The sequence below is a fragment of the Phycodurus eques genome, chromosome 11 (genome assembly GCF_024500275.1).
Source record: "Phycodurus eques isolate BA_2022a chromosome 11, UOR_Pequ_1.1, whole genome shotgun sequence".
Lineage (NCBI taxonomy): Eukaryota > Metazoa > Chordata > Actinopteri > Syngnathiformes > Syngnathidae > Phycodurus > Phycodurus eques.
The window spans coordinates 2,286,231-2,307,237 of NC_084535.1; the positions used below are offsets into that span (position 1 = coordinate 2,286,231).

Consider the following 21,007-nt stretch of genomic DNA (forward strand, 5'->3'; position numbering starts at 1 on the left):
GAATAAAGTTGGTACTGTAGCAAAGGCAGCCAGGGTGTCGCGCGGCGAGCGTCTTGATGGAGTCATTGAGACGCACGGACGCTAACAACCTTGAAATGAAAGGCGCCGTTGTTAATAAGGGCCATTGGAAGAGGATAATGACTCGTAATAGGCTCCTTTTGTTAGTATGCGGATGTCGCGCGTCTGAAGCACATCTCAATATCGCGCGCGCGCACACACATTGTGCGTTAAATGTCACTTAAACTTGGTGGCGAATAACTCAACGACATCCATCGTTTCCTGTCTAAGTGAACACTTTTGTGCCCTCTCCATTGTTGCATCCTAAACCAGGGGCGGGAAGGCGTTTGTACTCAATGGCCACATTTGAGTTTGGAGACGGATAGGTCATTTGTCGATAAGGTTTAAAAAAAAAAAAAAAAAAAAACTTAAGACTATATTTTGCACACCGCCCCGTTACTTAAACAGAAAAGAGGCGTTAGCCTGTGCTAACAATGTGTATTTGCTGCCCCCTGCAGGCCACTGTAACAACATCCACTGCCTGGCCAAAGCCATCAACCAGATCGCCGCCGCGCTCTTCACCATCCACAAAGGAAGCATCGAGGACCGCCTCAAAGAGTTCCTGGCTGTAAGGATGACACTTTTTTCGAGACCTTTTGTGACCTCATGCATCTGCTGAATAATCTTCTCGGAAGAATCTTAGCAGCAGTTGTGTCTAGCGGTCAGTGCACGGTACAGTTTGTTCAGTTAGTTTTCGAGTTGGAAGTTGGAAGAATTCCGTGCAATACGTTTAAGTTCATATGCTGTTGTTGTTCGTTTAACTTTTATAGGGTGTCAAGAGACCTTGTCACGACATTAACGTGCGTGTGCGCTCGTTTGTGTTTGTGTGTAGCTGGCCTCGTCCAGCCTCTTAAAGATCGGCCAGGAGACGGACAAGATGACGACGCGTAACAGAGAGTCGGTTTACCTGCTGTTGGACATGGTGAGATTTGTTCCGTGATCAATGACACCACGTGATAGGCCACCAAACTTGGGCGGTCTTTAAAAAGAATAAAATATCATACATTCATTTTTTTGAAAGGAATTTAAATACCATGACCCCACGAAACAACACCATTTTGTGTTGTGACATGTTTTTGAAAACTGGAAATAGCCCAAAATTCAATAAAAAGGTGAACAACGATTGTGGTTATTTGTGATTGTGTGGGCAGATTGTGCAGGAGTCCCCCTTCCTGACCATGGACCTGCTGGAATCCTGCTTCCCATACGTGCTCCTGCGTAACGCCTACCACGCTGTCTACAAGCAGAGCATCAGCGCCAACGCATGAACACACACACACACACACACACACCCCTGCCGTCTGCTTCCTGTGTAGACGCACAACTGACAGTGCACTAAAACACGCCTTGACACATGACAGAGTTCCTCCACTTATTCACCATTCACTACTTGAAATTTTTGGGGAAAACAATCCATTGTTATTCGCTGAAAAACTAAACTCCAAACATCTTAAAATGCCACAATATCACACCTAAGCCCTGTCTAATGGAAAAGTAGTGCTTTGGCGCCATCTTGTGGCATTGATAGGAAGTTCTGAACCTTTCTGGGCGTGCATCAATACCTTGCAGATTTTCACAATTGACAGCAGGGCTCATTCCCGATCCCACACAACGTTTCGGGGAGGACGGGAAAACCCCGGTGCGAATGGCGAAAGAAAATCTGCTCCCCACACTCTCAACTCACTTCAACATAGTTCTTTGGTACAAAGGTGGTGGAAAAGCACTCCTTTTGTTGCTTTGGCAAAGGGGTGTGTTGTTTTTTTCAGCAAATAACAAAGGATAGGGTCTAAAAAAAACAAAAACATTTGCAAATACATGAATTTGCAAATGCAGAAACACGAAGATGTGGGGGTTCAATGTATGTACTACTACCAAGTAAAAAAACACACAAAAAAAAAAACGTACACACAAGTACATAAGATGGCTGACCAACATGTGACACATACACACTAGCTGGATGAAGTTGGGGATCAGTGTCTACATTTTTTGTGTTTGAATTCCTTTTTGTTTTTTTGATGATGCTGTTGCTAAGGGCATCGTAACCACGGCAACACTTAACAAACCTGAGCATTTGTTTGTTATGAAAGGACGAAAAAAATTATAAATAAATAGTATATATAAATATACAGTATATATATTGCGTTGACACTAAACTATTTGAGCGCCGGTGACGGATTTGGATGATTTTCTTGATGTTTTTTTTCCTTTTTGCTCGAAGGAGGGCAGCTGACGTTTGCTTGCTCTTTGTGTACATTTTCCATTCATGACGCGGACAGTCGAATCATTTCATAGCAAAAAGGCAAACTGGTGCGCATACACTTGTAACATGGTGATTTGTTCTTTTCTAGCTAGTGATAACCGGAAGCTCGTTGTGCGTTCAAACAACAGCAGCAACAAGTTTTTGATGTGAACTCAACTGGTCTGTTTTTACGTTTTCTTACTTTTACAAATTTGCCAAATGTGTGAGCAACACTACATAATGTTTGTGTGAGAGAGGGAAGGGAAGCAAGGGTGGGATCGGGCGGGGCTCATGCGTTCTGTAACACAGTGCAGTGAAAAAAGGCCAGGAAGCCCTCGGCTGCTGTCAATGACGGTTAATAAAGTACAAGTGAACATCTCTTCGTTTTTGTCTGCGTGGACTCTCGCCACCGACGCGTGGGTTCGGTTCCCACTCGGTGACGGCGCCAATGGTTGTCCGCGTCCGTATGTGCCCTGCGACGGACTTGACTGACTGGCGACCGGTTCGGGGCGTAGTCCGCCTTTCGCCCGAAGTCAGCTGGGATGGGCTCCGGCGCCCCGCGACCCTAACCGGGATAAGCACTTCTGCCCTTTGCTTTGCTTTGCGGCCTCCGAATGAGCTCACCTCACTACAGTACATGAAATGTGCCAGCAGGGGGCGCCCTCAGCACGAGTCTGACGTTTGAGTTTCTATGAAAGTGTGGAATTTCGATTTCATAAATTTACAGGTCTGGAAAATAGTCATGTTTTCAACACTCTTACGACAGCTCTAATTTCTAAAACAAACCAAAAGACAGGGTTAGGGTCTTTAAACCCTACTTTCAAAACGGTTAGGCCTTTCAATTAGGGCATTAAAACAAGGTTACGGTTTCAAAGTAGGTTTTCAAATGTGTGTGTTAAAAAACAGGTTAGGGTTTTAAATGAGGGTAACAAGACAGGGTTAGGGTGTCAAAGTAGAGTTTAAAAACGGTTATGGTTTCCAGTTTGTTTCAAGACGGGGTTAGGGTTTCAAGACAGGATTATGGTTTAAAAGTAGGGTTTTAAACCGGGTTAGGGTTTTAAGTTGGGGTTTCAAGACATGTTAAGGGTTTCAAATTTGGGATTAAAAACCAGGTTAGGGTTTCAAAACTGGGTTAGTGTTTTAAATTAGGGTTTCAAGACAAGTTTAGGGTTAAATATTTGGGTTGAAAGACCAGGTTAGGGTTTAAAAACGGGGTTGGGCTTTTTAATTAGGGTCTCAAGGACAGGGTTAGGGTTTTAAAACGGGTAGGGTTTCAAATTTGTGTTTAAAAAACAGGGTTAGGGGTTTAAATTAGGGTATCAAGACGTGTTTAGGGTTGCAGGTTAGGGTTTTCAAATGAGGATTTAAAAAGAGGAATAGGGTATCAAATTAGGGTTAGGGTTTCAAGACGGACTCAACTAAATGCAGACTTTGTGTTTCCTTCATCTCTTCCTTCGTTTTCCGAACCTGTTCTCCTCACGCGGGTCTCGGGCGTGGTGGCGTCTATCCCAGCCGACCCTGAACTGGTCGCCGGCCAATCGCATTGACAACATGGAGGAAATCATTTGGCATATAAAGAGTCAGAATTATACACATCTATGAATTGAAATGTCATCAATTAATTAATTCTTTGTGACTTTTAAATCTTGAAATTAGGATGTGGAAGAAGTTTGCAATTTTGACATTTGGGAACCATGATAGTGTAATTTGAAATTAGATTTGTGGGGAAATTAGCATTTTTTTTTCCCACAATTAAAACCGTGTAACGAGCTGCTCCACCAATTAGTCGAGCCCGTAAAGCAATCGCGCAGTTTTCAGTTCCACCGATGACAGCGCAACAGTTTAAAGATGATTTTTTTTCCAAAGCCCAAATGAAGGTGCGCCGTTACACCGACACTCTTGCCGGATGCTCTTATTTTAATTGTGTGTGTTTTTTTAAACTCGATTGTTGCTGTGGGCAAATATAAAATGCTAACCTTTTCGTTACTGGTTATTTCGTGCGACTATTTGCAATTAGTTGTTCATGTGCATGATCAGCCACCATCCTCTAGAGGGTGCTGCAGTACCCTTGTAGGTTTGATTCAAAATAGTAAAAAAACAACAACAATGTATTATTCGTTCTGATGCTTGATGTCCTCTTCCTCTTCTTCCTCTTCGGGCACACAAGATTCAAGCCTGCCTGCAAAAAGAAACGTATCGTTATTTAGCCTAATAGCGTCGTGGCCGAGGTCAAACGTACACGTTTTCGCATCCAGCTCACTTGTCAATCGTTCTTCATTTGTGTCACTGAATGCAACTCGTTTAACCCTTGTACAAGCCCTCCTCGAATGTACGTAACCCTTTGGACGTATTTGTGTCAAAAACGCGCACACGCAAACTGCTGTGGAATTATAATATGTGTGTCAACGCTTCTAAAACGATGACGAGACGAGGATCAGGCATCCATGTACAAACTGAGTGCTTCAAACAGCCAACCACTCCCTTTGAAGCCAACCACTCCCTTTGTCTCCTGCCCCACCCTTGATGACACCCGTCCGGGCGGGCCTGGTGAATGAGGTCACCACAATTGGTCATTTCTTCCAAAATAAAATCACAAGAAAAATCATACACGTAATTGGTGATGAGTCTTGCACATGTCCAAGATGAGCAACAAAACTGAAAGAAAATCGAATTTATCCACATTATTTTATATACAAAGTGGCAAAAACCACACGCGCGCAACTCCGATCACTTATATCGCAAATCCCCCTCCCCCGCCCCCGCACACACAAAAAAAAAGCCCACGATATTTTTGTTGCATGTGCTCTATTAAAGAAATGAAATTTATCGTGTACATATGAAAACATAATAAAGGAGAAAATAAACTGGTTTATGATGTGCAATCATGCTGAAAGACACACACACACACTCATAAAACTGACATTTAAAGGGCTAAAATCCTCAAGTTGATTTAATGTTTGGTACAGCAGTTCTGATCAAGTCTGAAGTTGTACCAAGTGATTTATTGGGGGGGGGGCAAAAAAACGATGTATGATGATTTCACAGGTGCGTTGTTGTTGTGGTGGTGTGCAGATGATTCAAAACAAGTCAAGAGTGGAAAAGACGCTGGATTTCAGAAATGTCCTTCCACAAGCTTACAGCACAGCCAAAAAGACCATTCGATTATAGGGTTAAAAAAAAACAACAGAAAAATGTCGATTTAAAAAAACAAAAGAAAAAAAACAGAGGATGGCACGAGGGTTTAAAACATGAGCATAATTGTGCCTCATTTAAAGACCTTATCAAAGGAGATCCAGAAAGATGCTTTTAGCCACTAAGAAGTCAAGTAACACATCTCACAAGGTCCGCTTGGCATTTAATAACAGATTTTTATTGACAGCCATGTCGCGTGCGTTCACGTCAGCTTCCATCAGATTGTGCAGTGCGCTTGTCGTTGTTGCCGAGCAGTGAGTTAATGCGGCGGCGTGGACACGAGGAAGAGGGAGAGGAGACTGAGGAGGAGGAGCGGCGGCGACAGCGGCTACCGAGAGATCGAGTCGGGACTGGAAACTTCTTTTTGGGACTCGCATGACACATCTGACGAATAGGAAGAAAGGAGAGGATACGGAAAACAAGCGAGAAAGAAGTTAGTCATTCGAAGTCATTCGAGCCTTCTTCATGTCACACTCAAGACGATAAAACTATCGAGTCAAACGTCTTGTGGGACACATCTCTCAACCAATTAGAACCAACATTTTCTATTTTGAGTGCTTTCAACTTTGGGGGCACAAGTTCCATTGTCGCGCTTGGATGAATGACAGAAATGCAAATATGGCCTCCACACTCCCCACGTTTCTTTTCAATTCAAACAACGTTGGCCCATTCCTCCTGACAGAACCGATGTAACTGAGCCGAGTTTGTAGGCCGCCTTGCTCGCACACTTGCTGCGCCACAACATGCTGCTGCCACCCCGGTATTTCACAGTTGGGATGGTGTTCTCACACTTGCAAGCTTCCCTCTTTTTCCTCCAAGTTGAAGGATGCTCATTATGCCCAGTCAGTGAAAATATTGTGTCAATAATTAGACACGGTCACAAAGGCTTTTTTAAAGTCACGGAAACATCAGAAGTTTTTATATATATATATATATATATATATATACATACGCACACATATATAATGTTTTGCTCACGAAAAGGCCCTAAAAATATTGAATAACACAATTTACCACCTGAGCTTCGGCTCTGTGCCAGGCCTCTCTCCTGATTGGCTAAAAGCCCCGCCTCATTCCCATTGGCTTCGTCCAGCCCGTTCCGATTGGTCCACGGGCAGGAGCCGTCACAGAGCTGCGCTGAGATTGGACTCAATTGACAGTCCGGCCCCCCTGCGGAGTGTGGCCCCGCCCTCACGTGAAGATCTGAGGAGGATAACAACGGTGCCTCATCAGCCTCTCGAATTTAATCAAATTCAATTCAATTCAAAATGTTTCATCCATCCATTTTCCACACCGCTTATGCATCAGACACAAATGAAATAACAATATGCGGCAAAATTAGATACAAGTGAATTTGCATCAAAAGTCCACTAAAATGCAATTTAATGACATGTAATTAATTGTCAGAAAATAGAACAAATTGAATTAAATATGCATAGAAAAACTGTTATAATCCAAAGTACATTAAAACATTTCAGCAGGAAAAAAAACACTCTATTGCCAAAAGTATTCGCTCACCTGCCTTGAATCACATATTGTAGATTAAAATAAATTTGCAGAAAAAAAGACTTTGTAGTTTTTTTATTTAATTACATTTTTTAAGCCGTTTAAAAAATAAAGAGATTTTAAAATTATATTAAACAATAAATTAAATTTAACAAGATCTGCAACACAAATAGATTAAATACAATTTGCATAAAAAGCAGCTTAAAACGTTTAATTCATGAAATGAATTACATTGAATAAGTTTAAATGTGCATCCAAAAATACATTAAATTGAAAATGAATTCAATACAATTAGCATCAAATAAAATTTACAACGTGCAAATAATTACATTAAATTAAATAGATCTCAATACATTTTAAAATTTGCACCAGAGAATAGATTTATTTGAATTAAATTTGCTTAGAAAATACAATTCGCATCAAAATGTCATTAAATTTCAATGTGCTTCAGAATAAATACATTGGAATAAAATGTACATACAATCATTTGTAAGTCAATTCAGTTAACAAATTAAATAACATTAAATAGAATTAAAATGTGCATCTAAATCAATTTAGAGAATTACATTTACAATTTACAGAATTACATTTACACAGAAAATCGCTAAAATACAACTTGCATCAAAACGGCATGAAATCAAATCGGATTTGAACGAGCTGTTTTAATGATGAATTATGTGCAATGCTGTTATAAAAAAAAAAAAAAAAAAACGCAGAAAGACGGCCAATCCAGTGCTGTGCTCACGACTAAACAATAAATAAAAACCTTTGCTCTCGACTGCAACATGCTGGTGGCGTTCTGCGCGGCACAAATCCTGCTTGCGACGCTTTGGGTGCGCCAACGCTGCCGGTGGAGCTCTTAGGAGCTGGCAAGCTTAGTGGATCAATAGAAGAAAAGCTTTTAAGGCGGTCGCTTCCTGCCTCGCTGTAAGAAAGCCGCGCACTCACAAACGTTTGTTGTCGTCGTCGTCGTCGTAGACACGCTGCATCACAAAAACGTGCGCGCGTGTGTGTGTGTGCGCGTGCGTGCGCGCGCTGTCTTGTACGACGTCCCTGAAAGTGCTGCAATTCGAGTATCAAAAGTCATTTTTTGTTTTTAGTTGTACTTGCGTTCTTTTGATTTCTTCAAACATGCAAACTCCGCACAGGAAGTCGAGATTCAAACCCCAAACCTTCGGACCGTGAGGCAATTGAGCTAGCCACTGGGGCGCCGTGCGGTTCCCAAATTGTTGCTCAAATGTTACACGTGAATTCATGATGATCAAGGACCTAAATTGTTACACCAAGACACATTTTACACATGATATGGCGCAAAATTTGATACCCAATTAAAGAATGGGTTTACCTTTCATAGTGGGCGGGGCCAAAGTGCTTTGCTTCCTCTGAGCGCCATCTACAGACTGACAAACACGCAAGTTACGACACAAATTGCTGCGTGTGCGTGTCCGCGTACAAACCTGAGAGCCTCCGCTCGTGTTGTTCTGATCTCCAACTTCTGCACGAGACACAAAACGGCAACACAGAGATTTTGAATTAAAACATGTTTTTTTTTTTAAATGAGAGCAACAGATTATTTCAACCCCCCTTTTTTTTTTTTTTTTTGTTACTAATTTGCCCTATAACCTGGAAAATCTGATGCATCCCAAATGAAGTTGAGCTGTTCCAGTAGGCTTTCCCTGACACTGATTTTGTTTTGTGCTCTATAGACTTTGTTTTACATTCACTCCAATATACTCGGCGACCTCCTCCAGCGTACACTTGACGTTGTTTGGACGCTTCTCACGCGACAAACTCGCTGAGCTGAGCTCACTCAATGGAACGCAGCCCACCGCTCCATCAGTCTCGCGCACACACACGCGCACGCACGCACGCACGCACACACCATGCCAGCTCAGCGTCCGTCAGTCTAGTCTTCACACTGACTGACATCACTTCCCAAATGCTGTAGCTCAAATCTAATAAAGGTTCCATTATAGAGCTCCCCCCCCACCCCCCCCCACACACACACATTCAGAGTCAAAAGGTTCTTTATTGACACAAACAGTGTTGCCAAAGCGCTAATGACTTGTACGTAGGTGATTTGTGTGTGTGTGTGTGTTACCAGGTTGCCTGTATATTTGCAGAGTTGCAGGCGTCGGGCGTCTGCGGCGTATCTGGAAAAGAAAATAAAGAACACACACACACAAATGTTAACTGTGTCATAAAACAATCAACAGCGACTCAAACTGGCACACAAACACACAGGACATAGTGTTAGAGTTAAAGTGTTAATATTTACAAACCCCCCCCCCCCAAAAAAAAAACGGAGCTATAAGGATTTCTTGACAAACGTCTACGTACGTGTTTATTGGAATGATTTAATACATTGCAAGAGCCAACATGGGTGGACAGGAAGTCAAAGAGGCCCAACAGGAAGTGGAGGGGAAAAAAAAAAAAAAAGGACCTTGCAAGCAAAAGTGCTCGTGTTTACATATATTACAATATTGCTGCATTTGATTTATTGTTAAATAAAGATTGAAGAAAACTATTTGTATAAATATTTAAAAAATTGTCCGACAACAGCAACAACAGCAACAGTCACTCATTGGTTGTTTGATTTAACTGCTGTGATTAAAAAAAAAAAAAAAAAAAGTGGAGAAGTCTTTTTGTATTTGACGTGTGAATAAAATTAATATTAAATCATAGACTTCTGTATTAAAATATATTTCAGTACATGTATATTGAAATATATTTCAGGATATGAAATTATATATTGATGTACATTTAAACTGCCATAAATTGTATTTAAAGCTGTCTTGTGTCTGACCTTAACAGTCATATCAAAATGTATTTATATCAATTCATTTTAAATACATATATATGGCTTAGTGTTTATTATATAAATATATCACTTACACACACATCTATGACACATATCGTCATAGATAAACATAAACAAAGTCGACATCGTTTGTAGTATTTAACCCTCCAAAAACAAGCAACAGTGAAATATTGAACAAATTGCGAATGTCTGACCACTAATCTCGACAACATTTGCAGTCTCCAAATCTTCCGCTCGAAAGGCAAACAAAATGTTTATGTTTACATTTAGGAGGACACAAACACAACACTTTGACATGATGATGTCATTTTTCCATCATCATCATCTTCATGGTGTTGACCACCGAATGGCGACCAGTTGAAAGCGGTTTGCGAAAGCCACGCAAAATCCACCTTCGACAACGTCCACTGCGATTTTGAAATGGACGCCACTCGCCCATGTTGCAAGTGTGTCTATGTTTTTTTTGTTTTTTTTTAAAATATATATGCAGTGTTGCCGGTGGAGAAATGTGACACCCCACGCGCGCGCACACACACGTACACACATTCCCGGTCGAGAGCGACGTGCGGCCCACTCACGTGTTCGGCGGCCTGAGGGTCCAAGTGTCCCTGCAGCGGCGGGACGTCGAACTGGATCTTCTTGGGACTGCTCGGCTCCATCGCAGTCCGACGCTCGCGCAAACAAACAAAGAAGGACAGAGGCAGAAAGCGTGTGCGCGCGCACGTGTGTGTGTGTGTGTGTGTGTGGTGAAGAGGGCGTGGTCTGGGCCCCCGGTCCATTACCGAACACACTAATGTTCACACGAGTGCCGTCAATGCGGCTTTTATTTGGTCACCAATGTGACGGCAAAGGCGCTACTTTAGCACTTTTGCTACGCCGCCTTGGCTTTCTCCGCGTAAATGTCTCCCATGCTCAAACAGCGCTGCTTGAAGTCCTATTTTCAAAGTGACTGATGATTGAAAATGTGAGGTCATAACGGCCAATTAAGAAATACACTAATTTCATGCAAATGTAATCTGAACAACACGATTTCTAAAACACGAACGGGGGGAAATCCTGATCAATGATAACGACGCCTCTGACGGAGCAATAGGCGCTGGCGCGACGAATACACATTCGTAACGGGACATCAAAAGACATCAACCAAAATCCTGTGACTTTCATAATTGACGTGCGTTCGCCTTCCTAATTATCATTCAACTCGTCGCGCTCGTCTTTGCGCAATCACAACAACGGTAAAGACACGTTCACAAATTCGTACACAGCCATTGATATCTCAGAAGTAACGCCATTTATTTCGCTGCCCGCCATTGTGCGCACTGCCGCTCGCAGATCCCTCTGGTGTACTGCAACAACATCATGAGGCTCTCTCCCGTTGAATTGTCGGCAAAAGTGACAAAGAAGCGTCGCTTGCAATCGCTTTTACCATTTAATGAGCGTCTTCAGAAAACAGACGGTCAGCTTTGCGATCATCGACGGGGATGGGGGCTCCTCTGTTGCCGCGGTAACGCCACCTTACGCTTCGGCGTCTCGGCCGGCGCCCCCCGCCGGTGAAGAGCGGACTCGAGCGCGAGCTGAAGGAGGGCGAAAGGGAACGCTTGACTGTGCCGCAAACTCCAAACCCAAAGCGTTTTTCTTTTTCATTGTGAAATTTGTTCATTTGTTTCGATTTCAAATGAAAGATTTTGACTTTTTAAAAATGGAAAATGAAAGAGAGTTTTTCATTTGATCATGCTTTGACATTTTTTTTGCAGTTTAAATTTTTTTTTTTTAAATAAGATATAAAAAGTGGTCTGCATGGTTTTTTCGACTTTTTATTTTTTTTAGACTTTATTTTCAAAAGATTTTGACATAAAAAAATGTAATTCAAAATTGAAAAGGACAAAACATTTTTTTAAAAATATTGTTTTTAATTGTTTGGGGAACAAATGATCTTTTTTTAGTCTTTATTTCCTTTTGAAATTTTTCAAACTTTCTTAATGTAAATGTTTTTTTTTTATTATTTTCAAAAGGCTTTTGACATTAAAACATGAAAAATGCAAACAACTGCTTTTATGTTGAATATGTCTTGACATTTTTTAAAATAATTTTGCAAATGTATAATGTGAAGTTGGAATAAAAAATAATCCAAATAATAGATTTAAAATATCTTTTTATTTTCTAAAGACCAAAAAAAAATGAAATGTCAAAATGGAAAATGACAAAAGTAGAGTAGTTTTTTAGAGTAGTATTTTGTTTTATTTTTAAGCCTTGTTAAGTTCATTTTTGTTTTATTAATGTTACATTGTTTTCTTAGTATAGAAAGTATGACGAATTTAGAGTGGGATTTATTTTTCATTTCTAAAAGGTTTTGCCATTTTCAAAAATGTCAAAATTGAAGACGCAAAAAAAGAAAGTGTAGAAAAAAAACCCTATTCCAATGGAGACAGTTAAACAAGTCAAAACCACGACAATAATAATGAGAACAATCGTCACGTGCGGAAAGTCGAAGGCGATAACCCGAAACTCCCGTTGTGCTTTTTTTTTTCCCCCCCCACGCGTGCCGATCGCATCGCGAGCGCAATTTGGGTCCGCGCGGCGCGGGGCGGCGGTCACCTTGCCGGCCGTTCGTCGCGTCTCCCGTCTCGTTCTGCCGGTGAGCGCGGATCCCCTCCTGCTCGCCGGCTCCCCCTGCAGGCGCGTCGTCGTCGTCGTCTTCGCTGGAAGATGACGACCGTCGGCGGTCCTCTGAGCTTCCCGCTGACTTGACGGCGTGTTTTTGCCGCTTGAAGCAACCCGCGCAGCGAGACAGACCCAGCGACTCCGGAGCCTGCGCCGCAAGCAAAGGCGCGGTTAACTTCTTTTTCCACTGCCGTGGCGTGTTGAACCTCAGCGTTGAGATCCGTGAGCAATTTCTCATTGTCTTTCTTTTATTGAGCCTTTGGATATTCCTCCATCTATTTTTCTCGAGTGCTTATCGTCTCTCGGGTCGCAGGTGAGCCGCAGCCGGATTGATGACCGATTTGATCATCATGAACGAAGCAGTTATTTCGGTAAATAAGGACAAATATGCTCAATGTGTGTTTATACTTAATATAAAGAAATCATTAATTCAAATTTTCAAGTAATATCCATACTTTTATTCAATTTTAGTCAATAAAGTGAACAGAAAATGTAAAATAGCTTAATGCATGTATTCTCCTTTTTAGCTTTATTTCTAATTAATTTCATAAAATGAATACATTTAAGTGAAGGAGAGTTGAGTTGTAACAATAAAAACATGTATTCTAATTTGAACATTTTATCTATTTGTTTTCATTACGGTTAATAAGCCTGTCATGAAATAAAATTTAGTTAAAATTACATAAAAAAAGAAATCATGTTTATTATGAAAAAAGTGAGAGTCATTTTACTCTATTTTTTATTGTATTTGTATTGTATTTTTAGTATTGCAAACTTACTTGTATACTGGAAAATGTATTATGATTATTATTTTATAAAGTTACTTAAAAAAAAAGGTCCATTGACTCGAATTCCAAATACAACAGTACGCGAAGAAGTCCCGAACTTAAACACAGATCAAATGTACAAGACTTGTAACATCTACCAGAATGACACGGACAGCAATCCAGTGCAGTCAATCGTCAACGTTTCAAGTACGCCGCATTTCATTCGCACACTTCAGTTGTATTTAACTTTTAAATACAGTACAATATTAGCATTTCATCTTTAGCCGTTTTCAAACATTTACCAAATTACAATTTCTATTTAATTGACGTGCACTACATTTCATTGGAAGTTTTTCACCTAGCTACATTTTATACATATACACACCTATGACCTATATTTAAGCGCAACGTTGTGTTCAATGAACACGTATGCCTACTACTCTACTATATTTGAATGTTGGGAGAAGCCGCGGCGCGGCAAATGTTTTGCGATGCCGTTACCTCGGGCGGCTTCGGACGTGCCGCGGGTGGCTCCTCGGCGCCTCCTGCACACAAAGTTGGACAAAAACACAAAACACACAAAAAAGACATCGAAATGCGGAGTCGAAAACTGACCGTTGAGCGCTTGTCGTCCGCTCGCCGCCGCGTCCATCTCTGAGCGCCAGCTCGCTTTTCAAACACACCTGACGCAATGTTTGCTTTCGCATCGTCGTCATCGGCAATGTCAACATCGTCGTCGTCGTCGTCTTTGACAAACCTTAAGCGACAGGTGCCGAACGCAACGAAACATTATTTTCCGAGGATTTGTTTTTCGTCACTTTGACGGAAGCTCAGCACCACATTTTCACCAAGTTGAACAACAGTTAGTCATAATTGGTTGTCACTAGTTTCCATCACATCTGATTTTAAATTCAATTCAATATTCACAGGTCTGCAAATGCCAAAACAGGAGCTTTTGTTGTATTTCGACCTTTTTTTTTTCTATTATTATTTTCTTCTTCTTGCAAAATAAATGCTCTAAATGACCTTTTTTTTTGGGGGGGATTTTGGAGCTATTTGTCAGGAATTGATCAAATAAAGCGAACAGGTTCACTTGACGGCAAAAGCGCACAGCCTGATGATTTCCCTAACTTTGTCCTAGCTCGCGAGACCAATTTGGCGGATGTAACATGATGAGGAAAGATCCGGATGAGGACACCGAAAGGCACGCGGTCGCGATGTCGACCCAAGATGTGGCCCCTGACAAGACCGGAGTTCGACGCCCGTGACTTGAGGACATCTTCCGCTGCGCCTCACAACCTGTTAAACTGGCACCGCAATTCACGACATGTACTCAGGACCGACCCAGAAAGAAAGAAAGAAAGAAAACCTACACGCACGCACACAAAACAGCTGAACATGTTACAAATGCATGTGCTTTCTCGGAAGCGAACTTGAACGTCCAATGTTTGCAATCCCCGAGGTCGCGACTTACTTGAAACAAATCCTTTGCTTTTGTCAGATACTTGACTCACACGCACAAGCACTCATGACATATGAATGCGCTGATGTGATCGCAAGTCCATAAAAAAATGTTTCAAGTCATGCCGACATTTAAAAGTGACGCGTGCGTGGCGTGGCGTGCGCCATATAAGTAACATCTCCATAACTTAGAATAAGATCCAAAAGTCCATTATTTCAGTACTCGTGCATTATAGATTGATTCGACACTTTTGGGGCACAATTGGGCAAATTCCTGCCCAATTTCTGCATCATTAGAAATGATTTGCATGGCTCGTTAAGCAAATATTCTAGATTCGAGCGATGGCGAAGTTGGGTTGTTTGCTGTACACTAAATTGTCAAAATGATACACATTGAAAAAGAAAATATTATACAGATATTTTAATGTCGAGTGTGTTTTTGAACTCCCCAACTAAAAGAGATTTTTTTTTTTTGACCAAGCGTGCGCGAGTGTGAACTGACCTCGTTCGTGAGGCGTCGCGTCGGCGTCCTGCTCAGCTCCCGCCGCATCCGGCACCGAAGGCTTTGTGGGCGGCGCTTCCCCATCAAAAGACAAAAACCACAAAAATCCAAACCACACACACGCGCCTTCTTTCTGTAAACACACACACACACACACAAACCAGCCTCATAGCATTTCATACAAAAGGCGCAATGTGTCCTTCAATCCGTCTTCCTGTCGTTCGCTCGTTTGTACATTGTGTCCTCAAAAATCTTTTCACTTTTCCGGATTTTGTCTGAATTTAGGCGTTTGACATAAATTAAGAAAGTGATTTGCAACAATTGAACGGCATGCAGGAAAACAGTCGAAACAACTGGTACATTTTGGGGGACGCCCCGCAGGATTTTTCTTTTTATTATACTAATTCAAAATGACATTCATTTTTCACTAAATTGGGTTGTATGAATTATATACGGCATACAACTCAAAAAAAGCTCTTAAATAATAAGAATGGAGACAAGGTAAATGAACTACTTTGAAAAACTGCAAGAAAAAGGAATCAGAAATAAAATATAATGTATGCATTTACTTTATTATGCGGGTCATCTTCTCATAGCATCCAGGGGAGAAAAAAAAAAACAATTCTTGTTTTTGAAGCAGATTATTTTTAGGCGCTTCAGTGCAATTTGTCTTTTAAAACCACCGGCTTGAACGCCGAGTTGGTTGCCGTGACGACAGAGGCAACACAATCCCTCCCAAAAGGGCTTTTACCGCTAAAGTGCACAAGCAGCAGGAAATGAATGAAGCTGCTGCCTACAAGTACCGTCATGCATTGCACCACTTTCACGTCGGCCGTGTTGGGAATCACTCGCCGGCCGCTATTTCGTGGCTCGGCCGTTGTGCAGTGCTGCCGGAACGTGTAGATTTGAAATAAAGTGCTCTGAACGCGATGCAACACAGTCAACATTAGCATTGATTCATTTGTTCAAATCTACCGGGTCAATAGGAGTACGAGGTGTCTTTTGTTATCTTCATCAGAATAAAAATGGAAACTCTCAAGTGGGCAAACATAACTCGCTCAATCAAAAAATGCTAATAAGCGCGGGCTTAAGTGGGATTAAATACGGAAAACAATCGGGGGTTTTGCGAAAAACGGGAGGTAGGTCACCCCCAAAACACAGCAATTGTCTTTGAAGGCAGCAGAAACATTGAAGCCGTGACCATCGCAACAAAAAAATGGCGGCTCGTGTTCACATTGTAGTGCGGGCGGAGAGGGGGGGGGGTGTCAAAGAAAGCGGCCATTTTGGTCCAGCTCGCCTTCACGGGAATTCAAGTTCTGAGTTCCAGAGGCAAATAGAAATAAATTACTCTAAATACGTCCAAAGTGCTCGTTTGCAAATGGTTGGTTCCGCAGAGATCGAGAAATACATTCGCGGCGTCCGCCGTCCAAGTGACGCCTTCCGACCTTTATGTGACCTTCAGATGGACAGGTCTGTGTCCGTGTCCGTGGGCGTGGTCTTCGGACTGGCCCCGCCCCCTCGCTCCTCGGGGATGCGCGACGAGTCGCCGCTGAGGTTCGCCAGCAAACCTGGAACACGCAGGGCATTTTCATCTTTGCTAAGTTGCGTGGCCGATTTACAAGGGTCGTCCCTCCATGGCGGCAGCTAATTTCACGGCGGGTTTGGCAGATAGTGAACACTTGTTAAAAAAAAGTTGACGGTCAATTAAACATACGACAAGGAGAATTACATTTTGTGTATTCAAGCAAACCACGTAACTGTCCGACGAAAGTCCGTTAGCATAAAGCTAGCACACGATGCAAAACGCCATTGACAGGCAAATGAAACTAGCATCAATGTTGCGGTAGTTATAACCCTTAAAGCAAAGGATATTTGAACGTGCACAATGTAGAAACACACGCACACTTTAACAAAACTCACAGGCATACGTTCTTTATCCTCTGCAAAAGACGAATAGGATTACCGCAGCTTAATCAGCAGGTGTTGCAATCTCCTATGTGTACATACAAAGGTATGTACATTTGGCATTTTTGCTAAATACTTATTTTCATATTAAGTTAGGGGGGGGGGGGAGGGGGGCTATTAAACTATTTCTACTATTTCTGTGAAAAAAGCAAAGTTTTGTTTTGAATAATTTCATTGTCATTTGCTTTCTTTTATTTGGAAAACGCAGAAAATCAACAGAAATTTGAAATTGAATTTTCGTGATATTTTATTTATTTATTTTTTTCCCTATTGAAAGGCCAATTCAAACATGTTCGCACCTTTATACGTCGACAGAGTGTCGTAAACGGAACCGTCCGAGCCGGCCCGGTCGCGCCGCGGCTTGGATCGCTGACCTCCGCCGGCGCTTTCTTTGAGCACGCCGCACCTGAACAACAACAAACAAACGCACGCATGAATCCACGACGCCATGCACAAAAACATTCACAAAGGCGACGAAACATAGACAAAGGAGGAAACAAATATGGAGGCCATGAAGGGTGATCGTGAAGAGGCAACAGAAATGTTTCAAAATGGTCAAATTAAGAGTTAAATCGCAAACGCGCGCGTTTGGTCGGACCTGTCCGAAGTGGACGTTCCGGGGTGACTGACCGATCTTCTCATCTGGAAACGAAACATTTTGGACATCCGTCACGCTTGTACGCTGTTGCTGTACGCGAGGTGCGGTAGACATTGGGACTGTGTGCGTCTGACCCTTTCAGGAGGTTGCAGGTGCGGCGCCAGCTTGTGCTGCGCTAAGCTCATACACTCCTCCAGCGTCCTGACGAAGGTGGCGCAGGTGGCGCTAAGGAGCGACGCCTGACGATCACACACAAAATGATATTACGCCCTTGACAAACTTTAAAGAAGTTGCTTTAATTTTATTGGAAACCTCAGAAGTGGGCACGTCCTCGGGGTCCGCGCCGCTCTGCGATTGGATGGTTTGGACCTGCTGGACCAGGAGGTCACAGTAGAGACGAAGCTCAGACATTTTGGTCCTCAGACAGTCCGGACCTACAGCACACACACACACATTCAATGTGGCGAAGAATCTAGGAAACTTCCACTCACAACCCAGGCTAAACTTTGCTCCTTCAAAGCTCTTAGTTTCACAGTGGAAATTCACGATATTTCTGTGGGGGAAATTTGTTTTTATTGGTATCAAGAGAAATAAATTGAAACCCAGAAGACCCAAAAAAAAAAAATTTTTAAAAAAACAGGAACATGTCATTATTTGCCTTTTTAAAAAAAAAATAAACTCAGTGGGAAACTGAATTTTTATTTTTTTTATTTTGTGAGGAAAAACAAACAAACAAACAAACAAACAAAAGAGGCCACCCCATATAAAGTGAGCTTTGAGTTGCCCTTCTATCGCGTACCTCTGTGTTTGTGCGCGTCCGAGGTTCCCGCTTTGGACGAGCCGAGCGCCACCAGCCAGCGTTGTCGCTCTGCTGCGTTCACCGCCCTCACGTAAAAATGTTGCTCGCCGGGAATGATCAGCTCCAAGCGTGTGGCGTCGGTCGGGTGAACTGAAAAGCGGGAAAGGTGAGCGGCGTCGGCCGCAGTACATCGCTTCCGCTCTTTCGACGGGCGAACCTTTAATGTCGCACACGGACATCTTGATGGAGCCTTTGCTTCCTTTGCCGACGTCGTCTTCGCTGTCGTAGTACGAAATGACGCCGTTCGCCAGGACGAACCAGCGCGGCTGCCAACCTGACACGCACACGCGAACATCTCAAATTCCGCAGCAGAAAATTGGAAAATTGCATCAGAAAGTTCTTTTTTTTTTTAGAAATCAGATCGGCATGGACCTTGTGTGAATGTGTGAATTTCACTTCTTGAATTGAACTACTGAAATAAATCGACTATACTAATTCATTCAGATACACCTGCATATAAATTGTGTCCAGTGCATACTACATATTGTTTGCATCTTATCTCATCTTTATGATAGGGAATGCCATTTATTTAACTTCCGTCACACATTGGTGGTAATAAGGAACCTCCATAAAGCACCTCGTCTTTTTAAGCCAATTCTTTGTATGGAATGCCTTGACATATTAAGGTCACTTGTTGACATTTGGGTGTACTGTACTGCACTGTATAGTATAGTATGTATACTGTATAAATCACCGAACATTAAGAGCATGACTGCTCATTTTGATGAATTCGTAGTGCTTCTGCTTGATCATTTAGTTAGCATAGTTATTCTTACACAGTAACAATCAGCATTAGTTTGACCCCCCTCCAAAATAAACAATTGAGGTTGATTGGCGTGACCTGAACACACAAATAAACAATACTGTACAGTAACACAAGATAGAACTCTGACTCACCGGTCATGTAATTGGTCCATTTGTACAGAACGCCCTCCATGTTCGTATTAGTTATTTTGTATTTTTTGTAGTTCAGTTTATCTTGCTGGGACAGCTGCTAGCAGGCTAAAGCTAACTAGCGAGCTTAGCAGCTAATGACAACAACAATGGCTACTGCCCCTCTCGAAGAAGTCCACGTTTGGAGAGCGACTGGGAATGCGGTTGGCGGCATGGCGTCGCTTTTTGGGTGAGCTTTGTCGCTCACTTGAGGACAAGTTCGAAAAATACAAATCCCCCCCCCCCAAAAAAATGACTCGAATTCAGCGACGACGCGCGCGCGTGCGTGTCTCCAAAACAAAAGTAACAGCAACAAACAACTTGATCCCCGACGCAAAGAAATGCGCGCATTGTTAAGGTTGAAACGTTTGCGCTCGGAGACCAACGACGAAATTGTGACCAAATGCTTCTGACGTGTTGATTGGAGTCACGTGCGTCACCCTGCAGCGACACAAGAGGGCGCCACGGCGCCACTTTGCGTGTGCTGGATGAGCGACGACGTCATAATGTACTTTCATACATCGAGATGGATATCGAATTCATAGTTGGCGCTAATATTTATGTATTGAGTCTATTTTTAAATCCATGTTTGTTGATCAAAACTAATTTAATAAACAAGTGCATTGAGCCTTTATAAGAAAACTATAGAAGGGCTGATGACTTTGAGGCAGGATGGGGACACAAGGGCCTGCCGGGCCTGGCGCTTTGTTGATCTTTTGTTGTGCGAGGTCCCAAAATGAGAAAAAGTTTTCAAAAAGGGATGCAGAAGCACCTGCTGCAAACACGTGGGGTTGAAGACGTCACTCGCCCAGAATGAAGAGCGCCTCGCTCTGCGTTTAATTGAGGCCCGCACACGCTCATCATCATCATCATCATCATCAGGAGCTGCGTGCCTGTCGGTCAATCGGAGACTTTTTGAAGCACTTTTCAAACTTTGCCAAAGTGCGCGTGGCGACGGAGGACCAATGCGCTGACTTGAGCGACAAAAGTCGTCATCGGACATGGATTTGCTGCCTTTGAGTGCTGCTGCGGATGACGTCACGGCCTAGGTCACCTCGACGGGCTCTGTGCGTTTGCCCACCTTCGACGTTTCGAAGCGCTCGTGGTTTGATTCGGATTTGCAAAAAAACAATGCGCCAAATAGTACCAAAGTCTCATTTGTTACGATAGTTCGGTGTCGCAAATTCATGGCGCACACTTTTTCGGGCTGAAATGCCAAATATGACGGATCGTAAAGCAACAAAGTCATCAAAAGTGGCACTTGTGTCTTTTCCAAGCGTCCGTCAACGCAACGCAGCGCAAAATCCGAATGACATTTTGCCGAAGTTTTCCCAGGCTGTTGTGTCACCGAGCATCATAAAGTAGTTGTCCAAATATCGCTCGATGTTCTTGCTGGGGCCCACGTCGATCGAAACGAACGAAAAGCTGTTCCGAGGTGGCTTTGTG

At 42.6% G+C, this 21,007-nt stretch overlaps 2 protein-coding genes across 23 annotated transcripts in view; one reads left to right on the forward strand and one right to left on the reverse strand.

Moving 5' to 3' along the window:
- nckap1 (NCK-associated protein 1) overlaps window positions 1-4,403 on the forward strand; it is a 29,845-nt gene extending 25,442 nt beyond the window's left edge. For all 4 annotated transcript variants that reach the window (XM_061690551.1, XM_061690552.1, XM_061690553.1 and 1 more), the window contains 3 exons: window positions 516-625; window positions 890-979; window positions 1,209-4,403. In XM_061690551.1, coding sequence (XP_061546535.1) covers window positions 516-625; window positions 890-979; window positions 1,209-1,325 — 317 coding nt within the window. In that variant the 3' untranslated portion in view covers window positions 1,326-4,403. The remainder of the gene's footprint in view (window positions 1-515; window positions 626-889; window positions 980-1,208) is intronic.
- On the reverse strand, window positions 2,284-19,991 carry LOC133409943 (pleckstrin homology domain-containing family A member 3-like). Of its 19 annotated transcripts, none has more exons than XM_061690562.1 (11): window positions 17,802-17,981; window positions 17,471-17,577; window positions 16,652-16,774; window positions 15,207-15,339; window positions 13,927-14,000; window positions 13,745-13,788; window positions 12,411-12,624; window positions 9,096-9,147; window positions 8,340-8,489; window positions 6,503-6,691; window positions 2,284-4,475 (listed from the first exon to the last, which is right to left on the reverse strand). In XM_061690562.1, the coding sequence occupies exons 1-11, from the start codon at window positions 17,881-17,883 to the stop codon at window positions 4,408-4,410; spliced, it is 1,236 nt and encodes a 411-aa protein (XP_061546546.1). In that variant the 5' UTR covers window positions 17,884-17,981; the 3' UTR covers window positions 2,284-4,407. The 19 variants fall into 19 exon arrangements, 13 of the variants coding, with proteins under 13 accessions (XP_061546546.1, XP_061546544.1, XP_061546545.1 ...); XM_061690560.1 differs by having other exon boundaries at window positions 8,340-8,394; window positions 8,452-8,489; window positions 13,745-14,000; XM_061690566.1 differs by lacking the exon at window positions 2,284-4,475 and having other exon boundaries at window positions 6,660-6,691; window positions 8,340-8,394; window positions 8,452-8,489; window positions 13,859-14,000.
- Window positions 19,992-21,007: the final 1,016 nt, after the last annotated feature.